The sequence below is a fragment of the Tachypleus tridentatus genome, chromosome 6 (assembly GCF_004210375.1).
Source record: "Tachypleus tridentatus isolate NWPU-2018 chromosome 6, ASM421037v1, whole genome shotgun sequence".
Lineage (NCBI taxonomy): Eukaryota > Metazoa > Arthropoda > Merostomata > Xiphosura > Limulidae > Tachypleus > Tachypleus tridentatus.
In genome coordinates, this window is record NC_134830.1 from 5,048,421 (window position 1) to 5,071,991 (window position 23,571).

General features: G+C 32.1%; 1 protein-coding gene across 3 annotated transcripts in view; it reads left to right on the plus strand.

Annotated features, from left to right (window-relative positions):
• Positions 1 to 23,045, plus strand: part of LOC143251870 (vasodilator-stimulated phosphoprotein-like) — a 70,790-nt gene extending 47,745 nt beyond the window's left edge. For all 3 annotated transcript variants that reach the window (XM_076503175.1, XM_076503177.1, XM_076503174.1), the window contains 4 exons: positions 1,106 to 1,139; positions 2,524 to 2,642; positions 3,837 to 3,976; positions 10,283 to 23,045. In XM_076503175.1, the coding sequence (XP_076359290.1) occupies positions 1,106 to 1,139; positions 2,524 to 2,642; positions 3,837 to 3,976; positions 10,283 to 10,311 (322 nt within the window). In that variant the 3' untranslated portion in view covers positions 10,312 to 23,045. The remainder of the gene's footprint in view (positions 1 to 1,105; positions 1,140 to 2,523; positions 2,643 to 3,836; positions 3,977 to 10,282) is intronic.
• The last annotated feature ends 526 nt before the right edge of the window (positions 23,046 to 23,571 follow it).

The window sequence follows — 23,571 nt, forward strand, 5'->3', positions numbered from 1 at the left end:
TTACCTTCTAGGATTTTTAACAAGAACAAAAATACAAATCCTGTATTTTGACATGTACCTTTTTACATAGTGTGCTTTTTAACTATTGTATCTTTCTTGCTATGTTTTTGTTGTTTGTTTGTTTTTTTTACATTTTTCAGGGAATTGTTTTGCTTCCAAAAAAATTAAACAATTCCTCTTTTTACAAAGGTTGGTTCCTTCTTTTACCAACTTTTTGGCACAGATAGATTTGTTGCTTTGTGCTTATTTAACACCAAACAACCAAATTGTAGTTGCTTGTGGTGGATATTTTGGATCAAATGCAGTACTTCCAGTGTGGTTGGTGTTGTTGTAGCACATTTCTCCCTACATCTTCCATTGTTGGGTGTGGATGTTGTTCTTAACGTTTAATAATTTCTGTACAAACCACCACATACACACACAAATATGGTACTTCTTCAGGTTGCTTCAGGAGATTGTGTTGTATTTAATAAGTATTAAATATGTGTGCACAGATGTGGGTGAAAGTGCACCTTTTATAGTTGCATTATCTGCATTTATTCTCAGTTACCAACTACTTATTGCACCTTACATCCTACATTACAGCTGTAGCAGAAGTTTATAGAAGAGGTCAGTAAAATTAGATACAGTATTATTTGTACAGGGATACTGAAATAATTGGAAATACATCCCAGAGATTATGCAAATATAACATTCAAGTGGTACGATAAATAAAATTGTTTTTATTCCTCACATGAACACTACCATGCACTTTGTTTGATCAGAGTCTGGGTCAAGTTGGTCTCTTTGATTCTCAGAGCGTCTTGAACATAAATAATTTTGTAATTTTTATGTAGGAAAGACTATTAAACTTTACTTATAAGTTGAAGCTTTTCATATTATGTGTAGATACGAAGAGTAGCTTCAGACTTTTAGTCAACATTCCATCTAGAAACAAGTTTCATCCACTAAACTCAACCCCATGATTGTTTGGGTAAAATATTGATATATCTCGTAAATCCATTTAAATGTAGTTTTTGTTTCATTAATTATTTGCTGTATTACTTGACTTTTGGTTTAGCATAAAAAAAAATGTTTCACACTTTTTTCTTCTACTTTTTTGCAGGAGAGCCCAGGTGGAAAACCATCAGAACAGCCAGGTAAGCTTCTTGAACATAAACATTTATTCCAGAAAGTTTCAGAAATTATTTTCAAGTTTCCAGAATTCTATTTTTAAATTTCCAGGAAGTGAAGTAAAAAACAAGAAAAAACAGAACTTGTTTGTTTACTTATGTTTCTGAGTTTTTATATTTTATTCTGTTTAAAAAAAATGTAAGTATTCAACATAAAAAAGCCTAATTTCTTTAGATTGTTTTCTTTTTGTCACGAGGTTTAAAATTTTAAGACTTGTTTGGAAGGTGTTTAATTTTTACTTATTTAGATATAATCAATATATGTTTTAGAATTCAAAGCACAGAAAGAATTTCTGTTTAAATTATACTCTAGTGATCTACTGACATAAGTAAATATCTGATTATGAACTTAACCTTTAACTTAAGAACCTTTTGTTTCTCTTGTACCTAAGCATGTTGTGCACCATGTCATCTTGTTTAATAAACTTAAGTTTTTATTAAAAGACATCATAGGTAGCAGTGTGCAATGTGTGATGGACCTTTAACAAGTCTAGTGATGAAATTATGAGTTTGGTTATATGATTTTAGAATATGTGTGATACATTTTATACCTTACAAACTCTTACCTCTTTACCTATGTGAATGTTGTACTTCCTGCCTGAAACTTATGGGATTAACTTTCCGATTCATATAGCCATGTTTTGTGGATAAAATGAGTCTTACTGCATTGGTAAAGGAATAGAGTGGCTAGGATAAGTCAGAAGGCATGTCTCATGTCTCTCTTTGAGAAATGTTGGAAAATTGTGCTTAACAGTGGAGTGATTTAATGCACTCTAGTTGAAAACTACATTGTATGGAGTCTATTCAAGCAAATATTTACACTTTGTGAAGTTTATCTTATGAGAGGTTAAATATATTGTACTGTTTTTGTGGTTTAGATATGTTGTTTGGTCTCACCATAAGGTTTATAAAAGTATGGGTAATATAAAAAAGTGCATAAAACCAGTCAAGCCGTCTTCCCATTTAACAGTGAATCCAAAAAGAGATTCTGGATTTGATGTGATTATGATAGAGTAACTATCACTGAATAAGTTATAGATTAGGTGCAAGAAGCTTGGATATGATCTGATACACAGTGTTAAGGCATGGTGAAAAAAGAAAAATTCTAAACAGTTCCATTCTCGTCACAACTACACACTGTATCATTGTAGTTAAAGTTTTAGTGTAATGTTTGTTTATGTTTAGTGTAGTATTGATTATACACTTATTAAATTGTTGGAACTTGAATGAAATTAGAAAATATTTTGTGAAGAAAAGTGTGATTGTTTTAATAATTTATTGACTTTATCATAATTTTCAGTTGTTACTTTCATACGTGCTTTAATCAAAGTGTTTTGTTCTTTCTACCCAGGATAGAGAACGAGAAGGGACGAGTAAGGAGACTAAAAGACCGAGGGATAAACAGAACTCTGTGAATGGTAGCAGTCCGAACAAAGCATCGGGACCTGAGTCACCAAAACTGTTCTGCAGGTTTGTTAACTTTCTGTTGAGGAAACACAGGAATAAAATCTGAGTAAGCTCAGGCCAGAATTTAAATTGTATCTTGTAACCACAGTGAACAATAAATTATTAAAATACTTAGTGTACTTCAGTTGTAAAACTCCATCTACAGTCTGCATATTCAGGTTATAAATAGTCAGAAGGTGAAGTAAAATTACTATACCGATGGGCTGTACGGCCAGTACAGATGTTATAATATGGTATGTACAGTTGATGTTATATGGTTTGTACAATTGTTATTATATAATTTGTACAATTGTAATATACAGTTGGTATTATATGGCTGGTACAGTTGGTGTTTCTACAGTCAGCACTTTTGGTGTTCTATGGTTCCTACAGTTGTTATTATGTGGCTAGTGCAGTTAGTATTATATAGTTTGTACAGTTGGTTTTGCATGGTTTGTGCAGTACGATTTGTACAGCTGTAATATACAGTTGGGATTATATGGTTGATACTAAAATAAAATATTTGGAAGACAAATGAAACCAATATAATTTTTGTTTGTTTTGGAGCTAGATGCTAGAAATTAATCTCTGTAGTAAATAATCAGTTATTCTTATCTCACTGAATATTAGTACTTACTTCAAGCAAAGCTCCAAGAAATAAAAAATGACATCAAACCTCTCTTTGACTGATGAAATAATTTCACAAACTACAATTTTATATTTAATGTTTTACAGGTAAAGTGAATCAATGTTGTGAAATCAGGTTTAACTTGGAGAGTCTCAGTCTGTTTGTGTGACCCAAACTAAACCATGCACCATTTCTCTTCAGGATTATGGTAGTTCAACCTCATTAAGACAGCAGCAAGTCTTCAGATTTACAAGGCTAAAATCAGGGGTTTGATACCCCTTGATGGACACAGCAGATAGCCTGATGTAGTTTTGCTATAAGAAACACGTTCAACTTCATTAAACAGTTTTGTTCTGTTATACATCACTCTGTTAATCCATTACATATATTAATGTTCTTTTTCTGTGTGATACTATTTATTCTTTTACTTTAAATTAATAAAAATGTAATTATTATCAACTGTATTATAATCATATCTAAATGTATATTTTGAATATTACTTTTGGCTTACACTTTGCAGATAAGAAATAAAAACTAGCAATAAAAAGAATTCTAATCTTGTCTTTTTACGTACTGTTCATAATTTACAGGTCCAGAATAGATTCATCCAGTGAAGGTGAATTCTCAAAGACCAATAGTTTAGAGTGTCTTGATTTGGAGAGGCTAAAACAAGACATTTTGGTTGAAGTAAAAAGGGAGTTAAACCAAGCTAAGCAAGAAATCCTTGACGGTGAGTGATTATAATTTTTAAGGTTCTTTGTTACGAGGGGAACATGTACAAGTTATTAACCAGTAAAAACAATACACTCAGTACATCTGAATGTATTATTTTAAAACATGCAACTCATAAAGAATTGTATTAGAACTTTATTAAAGAGGTACTCCATCTGGCTTTTGATGTTTGTGAGAAGTATCATAAATAGTACTTCAGATGACTCAGTATTGTCTAACAACACATAACTGCTTTTTGTTTCAGTTTCTAAAGTTTTATTTCTCTTGCTAGGTACCTTTGAATTCTCGATTTGTTACTGAGCATTTTAACATAAATATTTTTACTTGTTTTTACTTACACCACAATTTGAAGCACATCTAATAGTGCTATGTGATACGAATCATATGAAAAGATTGTATTTTGTCAGAGCAACTCCTCATGCTGGTCAGACTAAATTCCTCCTTCTTGAGAAATTTCACCTTTCACTGTAATTTTTACATGACTGATTTCAAGAAAAGTTACTTTGTCACAAGTCCTGAATCACTGACTTTGTTCAATGTTGGTTTTCTGTAAACATTACTTTGTCACAAGTCCTGAATCACTGACTTTGTTCAGTGTTGGTTTTCTGTAAACATTACTTTGTCACAAGTCCTGAATCACTGACTTTGGTGTTGATTTTCTGTAAACGTTACTTTGTCACAAGTCCTGAATCACTGACTTTGGTGTTGGTTTTCTGTAAACGTTACTTTGTCACAAGTCCTGAATCACTGACTTTGGTGTTGGTTTTCTGTAAACGTTACTTTGTCACAAGTCCTGAATCACTGACTTTGGTGTTGGTTTTCTGTAAACGTTACTTTGTCACAAGTCCTGAATCACTGACTTTGGTGTTGGTTTTCTGTAAACGTTACTTTGTCACAAGTCCTGAGTCACTGACTTTGGTGTTGGTTTTTTGTAAACATTACTTTGTCACAGGTTGTGAGTCACTGACTTTGGTGTTGGTTTTCTGTAAACATTACTTTGTCAGAGGTTGTGAGTCACTGACTTTGGTGTTGGTTTTCTGTAAACATTACTTTGTCACAGGTTGCGAGTCACTGACTTTGGTGTTGGTTTTCTGTAAACATAACTTTGTCACAGGTTGTGAGTCACTGACTTGTATTTAATTTTTGAACAGTTTCATTCCCGTATGCCTCAACCCAGCACTCATAACAGTTTATTTATTTGTTCTGGTGACTTGTTTTATCCTTTGTAGTCTTGATGTTAAGGCTTAAATTGATACATTAAGAACAAGTCAAACATCACTGTTTATACACAGTATTTCAAACTAAAGTTTGAGGTGTAGCTATCTGAATGATTATTCAATTTCTGACAATAAAATGATACAGTACCAGTTGCTAGAAATTTGAGACGTTAATTACTTCGGCTGTTTCTCACTGTTCTGTTTGAACACGTAATTTGCATGAAGCATTATCTGGGTAACAACTTCAAACGTAGTGCACAGCTTCTCCACTTCAATCTATAAATGTCATTTTTGGCCAGTAAGATGGATTCAACACCTTGATAAGATAATGTTATTGTTGACTTCAACTGATTGTTGTTAGTGATTTGATGAAACATGTATAGACAAATCAGGAGAAGTGATTTCACTAGTAGCCAAAACTTTCTTCTTGTCAAATATAGAAGATTGTGAAAATTTAACAAAATGGTCATTGAACTACCCGTTATAATGAGGTCATGGATAATTGGATAACAGTGCTAAATAAGACACGGTTCTAATGCCAGGAGTTAACCATTATGAGATTATGGATAATTGGATAACAGTGCTAAATAAGACATGGTTCTGATGCCAGGAGTTAACCATTATAATGAGATTATGGATAATTGGATAACAGTACTAAACTACACACAGTTCCGATGGACTACCCATTATAAAGAGATAATACAATACTGGATAACAAATCAAATAACATATAATTCTAATGGCTTTAGTTACACATACTATGTCTAGCAATTTTCCTGTTTTGCATACTTGTGTTGCCAAGTTTTGTGTACATTGTTGAAGCTAGTATTGATGTTTTTCAAGTTATATGTACATTGTTGAAGCTAGTATTGATGTTTTTCAAGTTATATGTACATTGTTGAAGCTAGTATTGATGTTTTTGAAGCATTATATGTTACATTGTTGAAGCTAGTATTGATGTTTCCTTCAAGCATTATATGTTACATTGTTGAAGCTAGTATTGATGTTTCTCTCAAGCATTATACTTCATATAAGCTTTGTTCTGGAAATCAGGGAGTTTTGAAAATTTTCACTTTAGCAAATTAGTATACAGTACCATACACAAGTTCAACCATATGGTTACCATCACCAGTTTAAGTATACAGTACCATATACAAGTTCAACCATGTGGTTACCATCAAGTTTAGTATTGATGTACCATACACAAGTTCAACCATGTGGTTATCAAGTTTTGTTCAGTACCATACACAAGTTCAACCATGTGGTTACATCACCAGTTTAAGTATACAGTACCATACACAAGTTCAACCATGTGGTTACCATCACCAGTTTAAGTATACAGTACCATACACAAGTTCAACCATGTGGTTACCATCACCAGTTTAAGTATACAGTACCATACACAAGTTCAACCATGTGGTTACCATCACCAGTTTAAGTATACAGTACCATACACAAGTTCAACCATGTGGTTACCATCACCAGTTTAAGTATACAGTACCATACACAAGTTCAACCATGTGGTTACCATCACCAGTTTAAGTATACAGTACCATACACAAGTTCAACCATGTGGTTACCATCACCAGTTTAAGTATACAGTACCATACACAAGTTCAACCATGTGGTTACCATCACCAGTTTAAGTATACAGTACCATACACAAGTTCAACCATGTGGTTACCATCACCAGTTTAAGTATACAGTACCATACACAAGTTCAACCATGTGGTTACCATCACCAGTTTAAGTATACAGTACCATACACAAGTTCAACCATGTGGTTACCATCACCAGTTTAAGTATACAGTACCATACACAAGTTCAACCATGTGGTTACCATCACCAGTTTAAGTATATAGTACCATACACAAGTTCAACCATGTGGTTACCATCACCAGTTTAAGTATACAGTACCATACACAAGTTCAACCATGTGGTTACCATCACCAGTTTAAGTATACAGTACCATACACAAGTTCAACCATGTGGTTACCATCACCAGTTTAAGTATACAGTACCATACACAAGTTCAACCATGTGGTTACCATCACCAGTTTAAGTATACAGTACCATACACAAGTTCAACCATGTGGTTACCATCACCAGTTTAAGAAGTTGGACAACACCAGTTTTCCTACTGAACATTTTTGAGACATCAACACAGTTCAAGTCATCAAATCCTAATTCATCAAGATACCCAACAAAACTTGCTAAAATCTGCCCAAAGCAGATATGTTTTACAACCCAATTTCACCTGAAAAATAAAAACTTATAATTTTGTTATTTAAAGTTGTAGATACATCAATAACTGTTCATAGTTTGAGCTATTCATATAGAATTTGGGACCATTATATTTTTCATTTAAGTCGATAATGATCATACAGTTTGTTCCAGAGGTTGTGAACTTGCACAATGAAACTTGTTTATAAACAGTTCACCAAACTTTCTATCTGGTTACATTTTGATCTTTGAACAATAAAGTTGAACTGAGTGTTTATTTTGGGTGAGTTTGGAAACTTGTACTTTTTTTAAGAATTGCTGTATCCAATCCACCAAGAGATTTGTTGTTGTTCGTCCTTATGTTTACAAAAGTCTTGTATGTTCTCCAAGATGTATTTTTTAACTTTTTTCTATTAATATCCTTGACTGTTGAAATGATACAGTGTAAAACTGGACTACGGTAGATGGTGTATAAATACCCAGTAGTAATAACTTTACAGTTTTCACATACAGCATAAATATAATCTTTTACCAGAAGCATGACCGGTTGCTGTTAATCAGAAATATAATCTTTTACCAGAAGCATGACCGGTTGCTGTTAATCAGAAATATAATCTTTTACCAGAAGCATGACCGGTTGCTGTTAATCAGAAATATAATCTTTTACCAGAAGCATGACCGGTTGCTGTTAATCAGAAATATAATCTTTTACCAGAAGCATGACCGGTTGCTGTTAATCAGAAATATAATCTTTTACCAGAAGCATGACCGGTTGCTGTTAATCAGAAATATAATCTTTTACCAGAAGCATGACCGGTTGCTGTTAATCAGAAATATAATCTTTTACCAGAAGCATGATCGGTTGCTGTTAATCAGAAATGTAATCTTTTACCAGAAGCATGACCAGTTGCTGTTAATCAGAAATGTAATCTTTTACCAGAAGCATGACCGGTTGCTGTTAATCAGAAATATAATCGGTTGCTTTACCAGAAGCATGACCGGTTGCTGTTAATCAGAAATATAATCTTTTACCAGAAGCATGACCGGTTGCTGTTAATCAGAAATGTAATCTTTACCAGAAGCATGACCGGTTGCTGTTAATCAGAAATATAATCTTTTACCAGAAGCATGACCGGTTGCTGTTAATCAGAAATATAATCTTTTACCAGAAGCATGACCGGTTGCTGTTAATCACAGAACACATTTTAGACTTTTATTTCAGAACTAATTATCCATCCAATAAAGTAACACAATTTTAACACAATGTATCTCAGGATGGCTGGTATGGGTATTAACACTTTTATTGATAAAGAGAGTAACTACGTTTTGACCTTCCTAAGTCATCTTTCTTCACCTGAAGAAAGATGGCATAGGAAGGTCAAAACATTGTTCTCTCTTCATCAATAAAAGTGTTAATACCCATACCAGCCATTCTGAGATACATTTTTATTTCAAACGGGTTTTTCATCATCAAGAATTCTAACACAAATTTAGACATACCTAAACACACATGGAAGTTTCAGAGTAACCAAATATTATGCATGAGTGCAGTAATAGCTGTCACTTATGTGGCATGGTTCTTGATTTGATATATACCCCTCTTTGGTTCTTGATTTGATATATACCCTCTTTGGTTCTTGATTTGATATATACCTCTCTTTGGTTCTTGATTTGATATATACCTCTCTTTGGTTCTTCATTTGATATATACCTCTCTTTGGTTCTTCATTTGATATATACCTCTCTTTGGTTCTTCATTTGATATATACCCTCTTTGGTTCTTCATTTGATATATACCTCTCTTTGGTTCTTCATTTGATATATACCTCTCTTTGGTTCTTCATTTGATATATACCTCTCTTTGGTTCTTCATTTGATATATACCTCTCTTTGGTTCTTCATTTGATATATACCTCTCTTTGGTTCTTGATTTGATATATACCTCTCTTTGGTTCTTGATTTGATATATACCCTCTTTGGTTCTTGATTTGATATATACCCCTCTTTTATTTTTTCAACACATAAGAATTACATACAACAAATGATGATCCTATTTCTAATATATTTACATCACTAGTTGTTCCACCTATTGAATCGTTTTGTTATTTTGCTGGTCATGACACTCTGTAAAAAAATGGCCCAAAATAATTGAATGAAACCATTTGTATCCAATGATAAATACATACTAATGTCCCAGGGTAGTAAGTGGGATTAACTGCAGTATTTCTGTTTAAATTCTTGTGTGATTTGTATGTTTTCAAAGATTCTCTAATCCAAAAATGTTGTGGACTTCATTATTTGGTTCATACATGTGTTTAAACTAATGATGTGGACTTCATTATTTGGTTCATTCATACCTATTATTTCACTCATAATATTTTCACTTGTGCTACTTACTAACCTGTAAACATGTCTGTTTTAACGTTTAGTGTACCTATTGTATATTAGTTGAAGTGTGGCATGAGTTAGTTTAAATTGGAAACATTTTCATAGTCATTTAACAGTCACTGTATTTTTGTTATTTTTTAACGAATGGGACCCGCTAATTTGTATATTCCAGACACTATGGTTTCTGTTTAACCCTGACTGTGTTGTTAAGTTAGATAGATTTCACTCATTTGTTTACTTGCAAAAACTACAATTTAAACCAATGCTACTACTGAATAAAAAATTGTTTACAGTAAATTGGTAGAATTACATTATAAAATAATTTTAAAATATTTGTTATACCAAATCAGCTAGCATGTGTTCTAAATACAATTAACATGAACAAATGTTTATTTTTGTAAATTTGAGAGTTTTTCATTGTGTTATTAAACCTCATGCAGTTACTCTAAGTATTTTGTTTTTCACTTTTTTGTTAGCCATCAGAATAGAGTTGAGTCGAAGATAATTTCACAAGATTGGAGCAGACATCCATTTTTCAAAATGTGATACCACTGGTAATATTTTTATTTGTTCAGTCAAGTGCAATGTAATTGTTAATATAATTCACAAAGCTCTGAAACTGTAAACATTCGGTACACATTTTTAAGGTTGTTACAGATTTTAAGTTAAAAGTTACTTGTCTTTAACAGAAGCTATGTCTGAGTTTTCTTCAGCAGTAATGTTATTGTATCCCAAGTAGTTCAGTGGAAGCAAAATTTTTCACAGATTATTTTCTAGCAATAATGTATGAATATCGCATGACTTGTGGTCAGACTTTTTGTCTTGTTATGTAATGGATAGATATTCCATGTTTTCTATCCCATCCAAAAGTAGGTTTATGGTATTTAAAATTCCAAGTTATTTTTCAATAAAACTGTACCAAAATGTTCACAAGCTTGTAGAAAATGTAGTTTTAGATCTGTAATATTTATTCTGTAAGAGGTATAATGTCGCATTCAGAAAGCATCTGAATATTATATAAATGTAGGTTCCTCAGAAGAGTGAGTTGAAGATGTGTGCTTGTGGTTTATTTGTGTTTTGGCCAACAGCCAGTAGTTATGTATCACACAGAACCTTATTTTTACTGAAAATTAAGCCATTATAAAATTATGTGGTTAAACAATTCCTTAACGTTGTACAGGTGTATATTAATTATTCATGGTACTTCAGCTTCCTTGTATTTGTTTTGGTTAATTTAAAACATATGGTTGTAATAGAATATTACCTGATCTCTCTATTTTCATGCATAGCACATAAAACTTCAGAGAAACGTTGATGCATATAGCTTGGTCTTAGTTACTTAATATCGGGCCAGTTGTCCTGATGAAAGAAATGTCTGCTTTCCAAAAGTTATTGAATTTCTTTTCTGTTGGTTTCTTAATGTTATATTTCTATGGCACAAAATATTTATAATTAACTACATTCCTGTTTAAGATATTTTTTGGAGATTGTTGACAAAACTTGTCAGTTTAAAATGAAGAAATTGTAAGAATGTTCTCTGTGATATGAGAAAGAATTCGAACTGTTGGTGTTTCATCCTTACTTGGAGGTAGGTGAGAAGTTGTTTGAAATGTTTTTACATTACGTTCTCATTATTTATTAATTAACAGTAAAATGATGTGAAATACAGCTAGTTTATCAGAGAATATCCAGTTATTGACACAGGTTCAGTTTATCAGCAGCTGTGGATACTGTGTATCCTTGAGCACCCCCAGAATTTATTAGTGAGAACAACTGAATCTGTGCAGTGAATAATTACAAAGTTCCAGAGCTATGCTTCATATTCATGTAGATCCAGATTGAGTAGGCTTTGATACAATTGTAAGTATCTTTATTGACAGAAGGACTTCAGAAAGGAATACTTTACTATGACAAGTATGAAGTGTTTATTAATTATTAGATATGAGTTTCTGACTTCACTGCATCAGTTTCAAAAACTGACATCTGTAAGTACTTTATTATTTAATTAAACCTGTTTCTCCAATTAATGTTTTTTTTTACAGCTTGTTTAATTGGAAATAAATTGATATCAAATGTTAGTCTCAAAGTTCTTTCATTAACTAATTAACAATAAGATTTTCAGATGCTATAAATTATTAATAGTTTTGAAAAAGGAATTATATGTTTTAACCATATCAATAGCTCCTGACAAATGTGTAACTGCAAACTATTGAGCTAATAATGTTACTATCTAGAGATATAGGTCATGATTTTATTTTAGTTTATAGAAATGTCTGATAATAAACTCCAGTTTGCTTCACAGTTAACAATAATAATTACAAAGCCAATTAATTTACATAAGTCTTGCTAATAAACTTAAAACAAGCACGTCCATGTTCGTGATTTTCTAGAACATTCCATTACTACTAGCCTACAGAGCTAGAAGACAATGTTTTTATTGTATTATTTTATTGGCTTATACTTCACGTTTATGTGTGCATACAAGTTTAGTTTTCTCTATCAGTCAGTAAGAATAGTTTTGTTTCCAGCGGCTGTGGCTGTATTACGTTTAAGGTATCGACATTCCTTGGTAATTACTGCAGAAGGGAATTATATCGTAAGGATTATATAATCAGTATTTATATTTACACTTCTCCTATTATGTATTAATTTTGCATAACTTCCAGAGTTAATTCCAGTTTTGGAATGCTGACCAATATCATAGTTTGTAGTAATACAGTTTATTAATGTATATGGTAATAAAGCATGTCGCGTGTTATCATACATCATTTCAATAGTTCTTGTATCAGTTGGAGGTGTTTCCAAGTGCTGTATCTCTTGTGTTAAGATCATTATTGAACAGTGCTGTATCTCTTGTGTTAAAATCATTAATAAACAGTGCTGTATCTCTTGTGTTAAAATCATCATCGAACAGTGCTGTATCTCTTGTGTTAAAGTCATTATTGAACACTGCTGTATCTCTTGTGTTAAACTCATTATGGAACAGTGCTGTATCTCTTGTGTTCAAATCATTATTGAACAATGCTGTATCTTGTGTTCAAATCATTATCGAACAGTGCTGTATCTTGTGTTAAAATCATTATCGAACAGTGCAGTATCTCCTGTGTTAAACTTATTATTGAACAGTGCTGTATCTTGTGTTCAAATCATTATTGAACAGTGCAGTATCTCCTGTGTTAAACTCATTATGGAACAGTGCTGTATCTCTTGTGTTCAAATCATTATCGAACAGTGCAGTATCTCCTGTGTTAAACTCATTATGGAACAGTGCTGTATCTCTTGTGTTAAACTCATTATGGAACAGTGCTGTATCTCTTGTGTTCAAATCATTATCGAACAGTGCAGTATCTCCTGTGTTAAACTCATTATGGAACAGTGCTGTATCTCTTGTGTTAAGATCATTATTGAACAGTGCTGTATCTCTTGTGTTAAAATCATTAATAAACAGTGCTGTATCTCTTGTGTTAAATCATTATTGAACAGTGCTGTATCTCTTGTGTTAAAGTCATTATTGAACACTGCTGTATTTCTTGTGTTCAAATCATTATCGAACAGTGCAGTATCTCTTGTGTTAAACTCATTATGGAACAGTGCTGTATCTCTTGTGTTCAAATCATTATTGAACAGTGCTGTATCTTGTGTTAAAATCATTATTGAACAGTGCTGTATCTCTTGTGTTAAACTAATTATCGAACAGTGCTGTATCTCTTGTGTTAAAGTCATTATTGAACACTGCTGTATCTCTTGTGTTAAAATCATTATCGAACAGTGCAGTATCTCTTGTGTTAAACTCATTATTGAACAGTGCTGTATCTCTTGTGTTAAACTTATTATGGAACAGTGCTGTATCTTGTGTTAAAATCATTATTGAACAGTGCTGTATCTTGTGTTAAAATCATTATTGAACAGTGCTGTATCTTGTGTTCAAATCATTATTGAACAGTGCTGTATCTCTTGTGTTAAACTCATTATTGAACAGTGCTGTATCTTGTGTTAAAATCATTATTGAACAGTGCTGTATCTTGTGTTAAAATCATTATTGAACAGTGCTGTATCTCTTGTGTTAAACTCATTATTGAACAGTGCTGTATCTCTTGTGTTAAACTCATTATTGAACAGTGCTGTATCTCTTGTGTTAAAATCATTATTGAACAGTGCTGTCTCTTGTGTTAAAATCATTATTGAACAGTGCTGTATCTCTTGTGTTAAACTCATTATTGAACAGTGCTGTATCTTGTGTTAAACTCATTATTGAACAGTGTTGTATCTTGTATTAAAATCATTACTGAACAGTGCTGTATCTCTTGTGTTCAAATCATTATCGAACAGTGCAGTATCTCTTGTGTTAAACTCATTATGGAACAGTGCTGTATCTCTTGTGTTCAAATCATTATTGAACAGTGCTGTATCTTGTGTTCAAATCATTATTGAATAGTGCTGTATCTTGTGTTAAACTCATTATGGAACAGTGTTGTATCTCTTGTGTTCAAATCATTATTCAACAGTGCAGTATCTCTTGTGTTCAAATCATTATCGAACAGTGCAGTATCTCTTGTGTTCAAATCATTATCGAACAGTGCAGTAACTCTTGTGTTAAACTCATTAGGGAACAGTGCTGTATCTCTTGTGTTAAAATCATTATTGAACAGTGCTGTATCTTGTGTTAAACTCATTATTGAACAGTGCTGTATCTTGTGTTAAACTTATTATTGAACAGTGCTGTATCTTGTGTTAAATCATTATTGAACAGTGCTGTATCTTGTGTTAAAATCATTATTGAACAGTACTGTATCTCTTGTGTTAAACTCATTATTGAACAGTGCTGTATCTTGTGTTAAACTCATTATTGAACAGTGCTGTATCTTGTGTTCAAATCATTATCGAACAGTGCAGTATCTCTTGTGTTCAAATCATTATCGAACAGTGCTGTATCTCTTGTGTTCAAATCATTACTGAACAGTGCTGTATCTTGTGTTAAAATCATTATTGAACAGTGCTGTATCTTGTGTTCAAATCATTATTGAACAGTGCTGTATCTTGTGTTCAAATCATTATTGAACAGTGCTGTATCTTGTGTTGTCATTATAAACAGTGCATCTCTTGTGTTCAAATCTGAACAGTGCTGTATCTTGTGTTCAAATCATTAAAAGTGCAGTATCTCTTGTGTTCAAATCATTATCGAACAGTGCTGTATCTCTTGTGTTCAAATCATTATTGAACAGTGCTGTATCTCTTGTGTTCAAATCATTATTGAACAGTGCTGTATCTTGTGTTCAAATCATTATCGAACAGTGCAGTATCTCTTGTGTTCAAATCATTATCGAACAGTGCTGTATCTCTTGTGTTCAAATCATTACTGAACAGTGCTGTATCTTGTGTTAAACTTATTATTGAACAGTGCTGTATCTCTTGTGTTAAAGTTATTATCGAACAGTGCTGTATCTCTTGTGTTCAAATCATTATCGAACAGTGCAGTATCTCTTGTGTTCAAATCATTATGGAACAGTACTGTATCTCTTGTGTATCGAACAGTGCTGTATCTTGTGTTAAACTCATTATTGAACAGTGCTGTATCTTTTGTGTTAAAGTTATTATCGAACAGTGCTGTATCTCTTGTGTTCAAATCATTATGGAACAGTACTGTATCTCTTGTGTTCAAATCATTATCGAACAGTACTGTATCTCTTGTGTTCAAATCATTATCGAACAGTGCTGTATCTTGTGTTAAACTCATTATTGGACAGTGCTGTATCTCTTGTGTTAAAGTTATTATCGAACAGTGCTGTATCTCTTGTGTTCAAATCATTATCGAACAGTGCAGTATCTCTTGTGTTCAAATCATTATGGAACAGTACTGTATCTCTTGTGTTCAAATCATTATCGAACAGTGCTGTATCTTGTGTTAAACTCATTATTGAACAGTGCTGTATCTTTTGTGTTAAAGTTATTATCAAACAGTGCTGTATCTCTTGTGTTCAAATCATTATGGAACAGTACTGTATCTCTTGTGTTCAAATCATTATGGAACAGTACTGTATCTCTTGTGTTCAAATCATTATCGAACAGTACTGTATCTCTTGTGTTAAACTCATTATTGAACAGTGCTGTTTCTCTCATTTTTCTCTCGTAATTCAAATTTCCTACTTTTGTTTTGGATTGTTCGCTCACAAGAAACTGGTTTAATGTCTCATGCTGTTCAACAGATTTTAACAGAACTGACCAACAAGCTAGTAATGAATATTAGTATATACTATACATGTGGAGGAATTTGTTTTTTAACCGTTAAATGTAGATTTGATGATTTTTATTGTGACTGACTTGAGAAATGGTTTAAAAAGCTGTCTCAAAATTAATATTAGCCTGAAAATTCTGTTACTTTAGTTTGAGTGTAATAACATAAGTATTCTTAATCTATGAGTAATGTAGTGTGCTTTACTGTATTTCGATATGGTTGGTATGGGTATTAACACTTTTACTAATAAAGCAGAGAACAACATTTCAACCTAAGAAGGTCAAAATGTTGTTCTCTGCTTTATTAGTAAAAGTTTTAAAACCCATATCAGCCATCCTAAGATACATTTTTACTTCAAGTGGGTTTCACATTACCACAAATGTGCTTTTCTGATATACATTAGTTAAGTATTGATATTTTGCTTCTTGGAATTATTCAAATGTAAGTGTCCACTCTCTTATCTGTGCATGTTGGGTGATTTAAATCTGTTATTGTTATAAAAGGTATTGTGTTTTTATTCCATTGGTAAAGATGTGTATAGAAATACTGTAATGTTATTTATTGTGGAACATCTATTATTATTAACAAGCGCCCTCTATTTCCATTTTCTGTTTCAAGTTAATCTTGGAAATATTATCCTAACACTGTTTTGAGGGATAATGCTACTAAGAATTGTTGCTCATATTGTGAGATTCAAACCCAAGATCTCAAGATTAGGTGTCAGATGTTTTATCTGCTAAACCAGGGTTTCTCAACCTTTTGCACATCAAATCCCTCTTTGCTATTTGATGCTGCTGTAAAGATGTTCACATGCCCATTAGTTTAGGGCAGTTCCCATTATCCCAGCACTGCTGTAAAGATGTTCACATGCCCATTAGTTTAGGGCAGTTCCCATTATTCCAGCACTGCTGTAAAGACGTTCACATGCCCATTAGTTTAGGGCAGTTCCCATTATCCCAGCACTGCTGTAAAGACGTTCACATGCCCATTAGTTTAGGGCAGTTCCTATTATTTCAGCCTCCAGCTGTAAAGACATTCACATGCTCATTAGTTTAGGGCAGTTTCTATTACTTCAGCCTCCAGCTGTAAAGACATTCACATGCTCATTAGTTTAGGGCGGTTCCCATTATCCCAGCACTGCTGTAAAGATGTACACATGCCCATTAGTTTAGGGCAGTTCCCATTATCCCAGTACTGCTGTAAAGACTTTCACATGCCCATTAGTTTAGGGCAGTTCCCATTATCCCGCACTGCTGTAAAGACATTCGCATGCCCATTAGTTTAGGGCAGTTCCCATTATCCCAGCACTGCTGTAAAGATGTTCACATGCCCATTAGTTTAGGGCAGTTCCCATTATCCCAGTACTGCTGTAAAGACTTTCACATGCCCATTAGTTTAGGGCAGTTCCCATTATCCCGGCACTGCTGTAAAGACATTCGCATGCCCATTAGTTTAGGGCAGTTCCCATTATCCCAGCACTGCTGTAAAGACATTCGCATGCCCATTAGTTTAGGGCAGTTCCCATTATCCCAGCACTGCTGTAAAGACATTCACATGCCCATTAGTTTAGGGCAGTTTCCATTATCCCAGCACTGCTGTGAAGACATTCACATGCCCATTACTTTAGGACAGTTCCCATTATCCCAACACTGCTGTAAAGACTTTCACATGCCCATTACTTTAGGGCAGTTCCCATTATCCAAGCACTACTGTAAAGATGTTCACATGCCCATTAGTTTAGGGCAGTTCCCATTATCCCAGCTTCCAGTTGCACATAGCTGTGCATCTCATGACCAACCAGTTGAAACTCTCTCTACAAGACTAGAATTTAAAATATGTAAGGATATGTGTTTCCTATTAATGGTAATAATGCAGCAATAGGCTATAATTAAGGACTTGAATATAGTTTCCAGTGAATGTAAGTGGTATTTCAGATATTGTTATAATTTAAGGTTGTATCCAGGAAACAGAATGACACTGTTTTGTATGTAAGAAGATACTGGAAGCCAGTTACCATAATGCCGTACTCAGCATATTGGTAATATAAAATAAATTTTACTGGAAATTACAACAGCTTAAAAAAAAACAACACTTAATGCTGTTTATAAATTTTGGGGTACTGGATACACATTATTTAGGTCTCTGAAATTCAAAGTGACATGACAGTTTGAACCTCAAAAAATATTTATTTAGTGCTTAATTAACAGAGTTTTACTATTAAGTAGAGATAAAGGTTGCTTCTCTATCAAATACATGTAAAGTAAGATAAAACTTAAATGGTTTACATTAATTTATGCATGGTTTACTGTGTAACAGCTCCTAGTGAGTTAGTTTGGTAGTTTTGGAACAAGCAAACAGTAGCACATTTAATATACTTAGTTTTTATATAGGGTTGAGGCTTTTTACATCTTAAATGTCAGCGGCTTTTAAATTTTATATTAGTGAACATTTGTTGCATTGACTTAGCCTTGACTTGGTGCTAAAATATTCGGTTGATGAATAAGAAGATAAGGATTATCAGTGTTGATTTTTAACATTTAAACTTTGGATGGTGTTAATAAAATCTTCCCCAGTACTGCTTGGCTGACAATAAAATGACTAACACATATTTGATCTGGTTTGTAGAAATCAATGTAATCAAAAACTGACTGTGTTTATAACTTTTAATTTCAAAACCAAAGATGACAAACATATTTACTTGTGTTTAGGTTACACTTTTTACTGAATACTTTATATATATATTCACACAAATGTATGTGCATAGCTTATGTAATATTATTTAATATCTTTGTCAACAAAGCTGCAGTGTACTAGAAGAAACTGTGTTTTAATCACAATAAATATACTGTACCAAATGTAGGGTTTTATAAGATGTCAAGTACTTTGAATCCAAAGCTTTTGAAATTAAAAATGAAATGAAGTTGCAAGAACGTGTTTCATAATGTTATATATAAACAGATTCCTACAGTATTTAACAATATATCTTGTGTTTCATTACAAAATCTTTATGTGGAGATAGAATGATAGTGTCATTTTTCATTACCTTTTCTCAAGGGAATTTCCTTGAAAACAAAATCTTTCAGTATTGATATAAAAGTTCAACTCATAAGAATGTAAATCTACATGTTTGTGATAATGTTTAATGTATGACTCGTATATCTTCAGCATAGTATTATTTATGTTTGTGCACAGATGTTAATTAAATGCATTTATTATATATTTGTTGAATTGGAGAGACATATGGTACCATGTACCTGAAGAATTTTGAAATTAACTTTTATAATTATAATATGTAGGTCATTGTTACACAGACTTGTGTCTTCCTACTTAAGGAACATAACCTTGCCAAGAATACTTCACTGAATTTAAAAGTATCTCTCTCTTGGTAATTAAGGAAAATGTCTCACCCAAAATAATCTTAACAAAATTTAAAACATTTAAAGAAAATTACATATTTATATTTAAAAAACACATTTTTCTAATTATTGAACACTGTTCTGCCAAGAATACTTAACTGAATTTAAAATACATCTTTCTAATTATTGAACACTGTCCTGCCAAGAATACTTAACTGAATTTAAAACACATCTTTCTAATTATTGAACACTGTCCTGCCAAGAATACTTAACTGAATTTAAAACACATTTTTCTAATTATTGAACACTGTCCTGCCAAGAATACTTAACTGAATTTAAAATACATCTTTCTAATTATTGAACACTGTCCTGCCAAGAATACTTAACTGAATTTAAAACACATCTTTCTAATTATTGAACACTGTCCTGCCAAGAATACTTAACTGAATTTAAAACACATTTTTCTAATTATTGAACACTGTCCTGCCAAGAATACTTAACTGAATTTAAAATACATCTTTCTAATTATTGAACACTGTCCTGCCAAGAATACTTAACTGAATTTAAAACACATCTTTCTAATTATTGAACATTGTCCTGCCAAGAATACTTAACTGAATTTAAAATACATCTTTCTAATTATTGAACACTGTCCTGCCAAGAATACTTAACTGAATTTAAAACACATCTTTCTAATTATTGAACACTGTCCTGCCAAGAATACTTATCTGAATTTAAAACACATCTTTCTAATTATTGAACACTGTCCTGCCAAGAATACTTAACTGAATTTAAAACACATCTTTCTAATTATTGAACACTATCCTGCCAAGAATACTTAACTGAATTTAAAACACATCTTTCTAATTATTGAACACTGTCCTGTCAAGAATACTTAACGGAATTTAAAACACATCTCTTTAATTATTGAACACTGTCCTGCCAAGAATACTTAACTGAATTTAAAACACATCTCTTTAATTATTGAACACTGTCCTGCCAAGAATACTTAACTGAATTTAAAACACATCTCTTTAATTATTGAACACTGTCCTGCCAAGAATACTTAACTGAATTTAAAACACATCTCTTTAATTATTGAACACTGTCCTGTCAAGAAAACTTAACGGAATTTAAAACACATCTCTTTAATTATTGAACACTGTCCTGCCAAGAATACTTAACTAAATTTAAAACACATCTTTCTAATTATTGAACACTATCTTGCCAAAAATACTTAACTAAATTTAAAACACATCTTTTTAATTATTGAACACTGTCCTGCCAAGAATACTTAACTGAATTTAAAACACATGTATCTAATTATTGAACACTATCCTGCCAAGAATACTTAACTAAATTTAAAACACATCTTTCTAATTATTGAACACTATCCTGCAAAGAATAATTAACTAAATTTAAAACACATCTTTTTAATTATTGAACACTGTCCTGCCAAGAATACTTAACTGAATTTAAAACACATCTTTCTAATTATTGAACACTGTCCTGCCAAGAATACTTAACTGAATTTAAAACACATCTTTCTAATTATTGAACACTGCCCTGCCAAGAATACTTAACTGAATTTAAAACACATCTTTCTAATTATTGAACACTGTCCTGCCAAGAATACTTAACTGAATTTAAAACACATCTTTCTAATTATTGAACACTGTCCTGCCAAGAATACTTAACTGAATTTAAAACACATCTTTCTAATTATTGAACACTGCCCTGCCAAGAATACTTAACTGAATTTAAAACACATCTTTCTAATTATTGAACACTGCCCTGCCAAGAATAATTAACTGAATTTAAAACACATCTTTTTAATTATTGAACACTGTCCTGCCAAGAATACTTAACTGAATTTAAAACACATCTTTCTAATTATTGAACACTGTCCTGCCAAGAATACTTAACTGAATTGAAAACACATCTTTCTAATTATTGAACACTGCCCTGCCAAGAATACTTAACTGAATTTAAAACACATCTTTCTAATTATTGAACGCTGTCCTGCCAAGAATACTTAACTGAATTTAAAACACATCTTTCTAATTATTGAACACTGTCCTGCCAAGAATACTTAACTGAATTTAAAACACATCTTTCTAATTATTGAACACTGTCCTGCCAAGAATACTTAACTGAATTGAAAACACATCTTTCTAATTATTGAACACTGCCCTGCCAAGAATACTTAACTGAATTTAAAACACATCTTTCTAATTATTGAACGCTGTCCTGCCAAGAATACTTAACTGAATTTAAAACACATCTTTCTAATTATTGAACACTGTCCTGCCAAGAATACTTAACTGAATTTAAAACACATCTTTCTAATTATTGAACACTGTCCTGCCAAGAATACTTAACTGAATTTAAAACACATCTTTCTAATTATTGAACATTGTCCTGCCAAGAATACTTAACTGAATTTAAAATACATCTTTCTAATTATTGAACACTGTCCTGCCAAGAATACTTAACTGAATTTAAAACACATCTTTCTAATTATTGAACACTGTCCTGCCAAGAATACTTATCTGAATTTAAAACACATCTTTCTAATTATTGAACATTGTCCTGCCAAGAATACTTAACTGAATTTAAAACACATCTTTCTAATTATTGAACACTGTCCTGCCAAGAATACTTAACTGAATTTAAAACACATCTTTCTAATTATTGAACACTGCCCTGCCAAGAATACTTAACTGAATTTAAAACACATCTTTCTAATTATTGAACACTGTCCTGCCAAGAATACTTAACTGAATTTAAAACACATCTTTCTAATTATTGAACACTGTCCTGTCAAGAATACTTAACTAAATTTAAAACTAAAAATTCCTATCTGTAACTAAGGAATAAATCTTGCTAAAAATATTTAAATTAAACACAAAAGTACCTAGTTACAGAACAAAATCTTGCCAAAAATGCTCAATAAGTTAAGGAAAACATATTTTTAATTAAGTAACACAATGTTGCCAATAATATGTAACTAAAGAAAGAAAGGCATTGTTGTTGGTGAAACTAAAATGAAAATTATCACAGTTTTCAACGTATTTTCAATTTGATGAAAAACGTACCAGGAAAATACTTTTAAGTTGAATGTTTCTGGAAAGGATCAAATAGAGAATAATATTTTGTGTAAGCGTGCATGTGAATGTCTTAATTTTAATTTAATATGTTGAATAGTAAGACATTGTAAAAAGAAATAGGTGGTTGAATAAAATTGTACAAGTGACATAAGTAATAAAATCATTGTTGTGTTTTAATATCTTAATTTAAAGATTTGTTGTTTTCTAAATGTAGTTTTTGGTATGATGCTATTATGTGGGATGAATAAAAATTTCCTGAATGTCACGATTTGACTTGAAATCTCAAATTTTCTTCAGACTTGAAAGAAAAGTATTGCAATAATATAACAATATCAATGAGTTAGTTATTTAGTGAGTTTGTTACATTGTTACTGAACACTTATAAAAGTTAGCAAATTTGTTAATCAGCCAGCTTTGAGTTTGTGCTGTAGATGTCAGAGATGTAAGTGACTGTTTAGTTTTATTTCTGAGTTAAATCTATTTTTTATGAAGGCTTGTAGAACTTCTGATAGAAGAAATAAAGTGTTTTCAGTTTTGCCCAGAGAAGTGTACTTTGCATTGTTTTTTACTGAGTAATCATAAATATTAATGTCAGAAGTGGGATTATTTTAGTAGAAAATAATATAGAATTGAAATGAATATCAAGATGATCATATATGCTTGAAGTGGGATCAATAATTTGCTATAAATAATGAAGCGGTGAAAAGAAGAAGATGTTTGTTTGTAGTTAAGCACAAACACAAGCTACACAATGGGTTATCTGTGCTTTGCCCACAGTGGGTACTGAAACTTGGGTTGTATTGTTATAAGTCTGCAGACATACTGCTTTTCCACTGGGATGCAGAAATACAATGTTCAATAAAGGACAGTCTAGAAGAAAGAGATTAACAAGTAAGAGATCAAGATGAAAGCCCCCCAGTATCTCAGCAGTATGTCTGTGGACTTACAACGCTAAAAACCGGGTTTCGATACCCATGGTGGGCAGAGCACAGATAGCCCGTTATATAGCTTTGTGCTTAATTCAAAATAACAAATAATAATCAAGATGAAAGCCCCCCAGTGGCTCA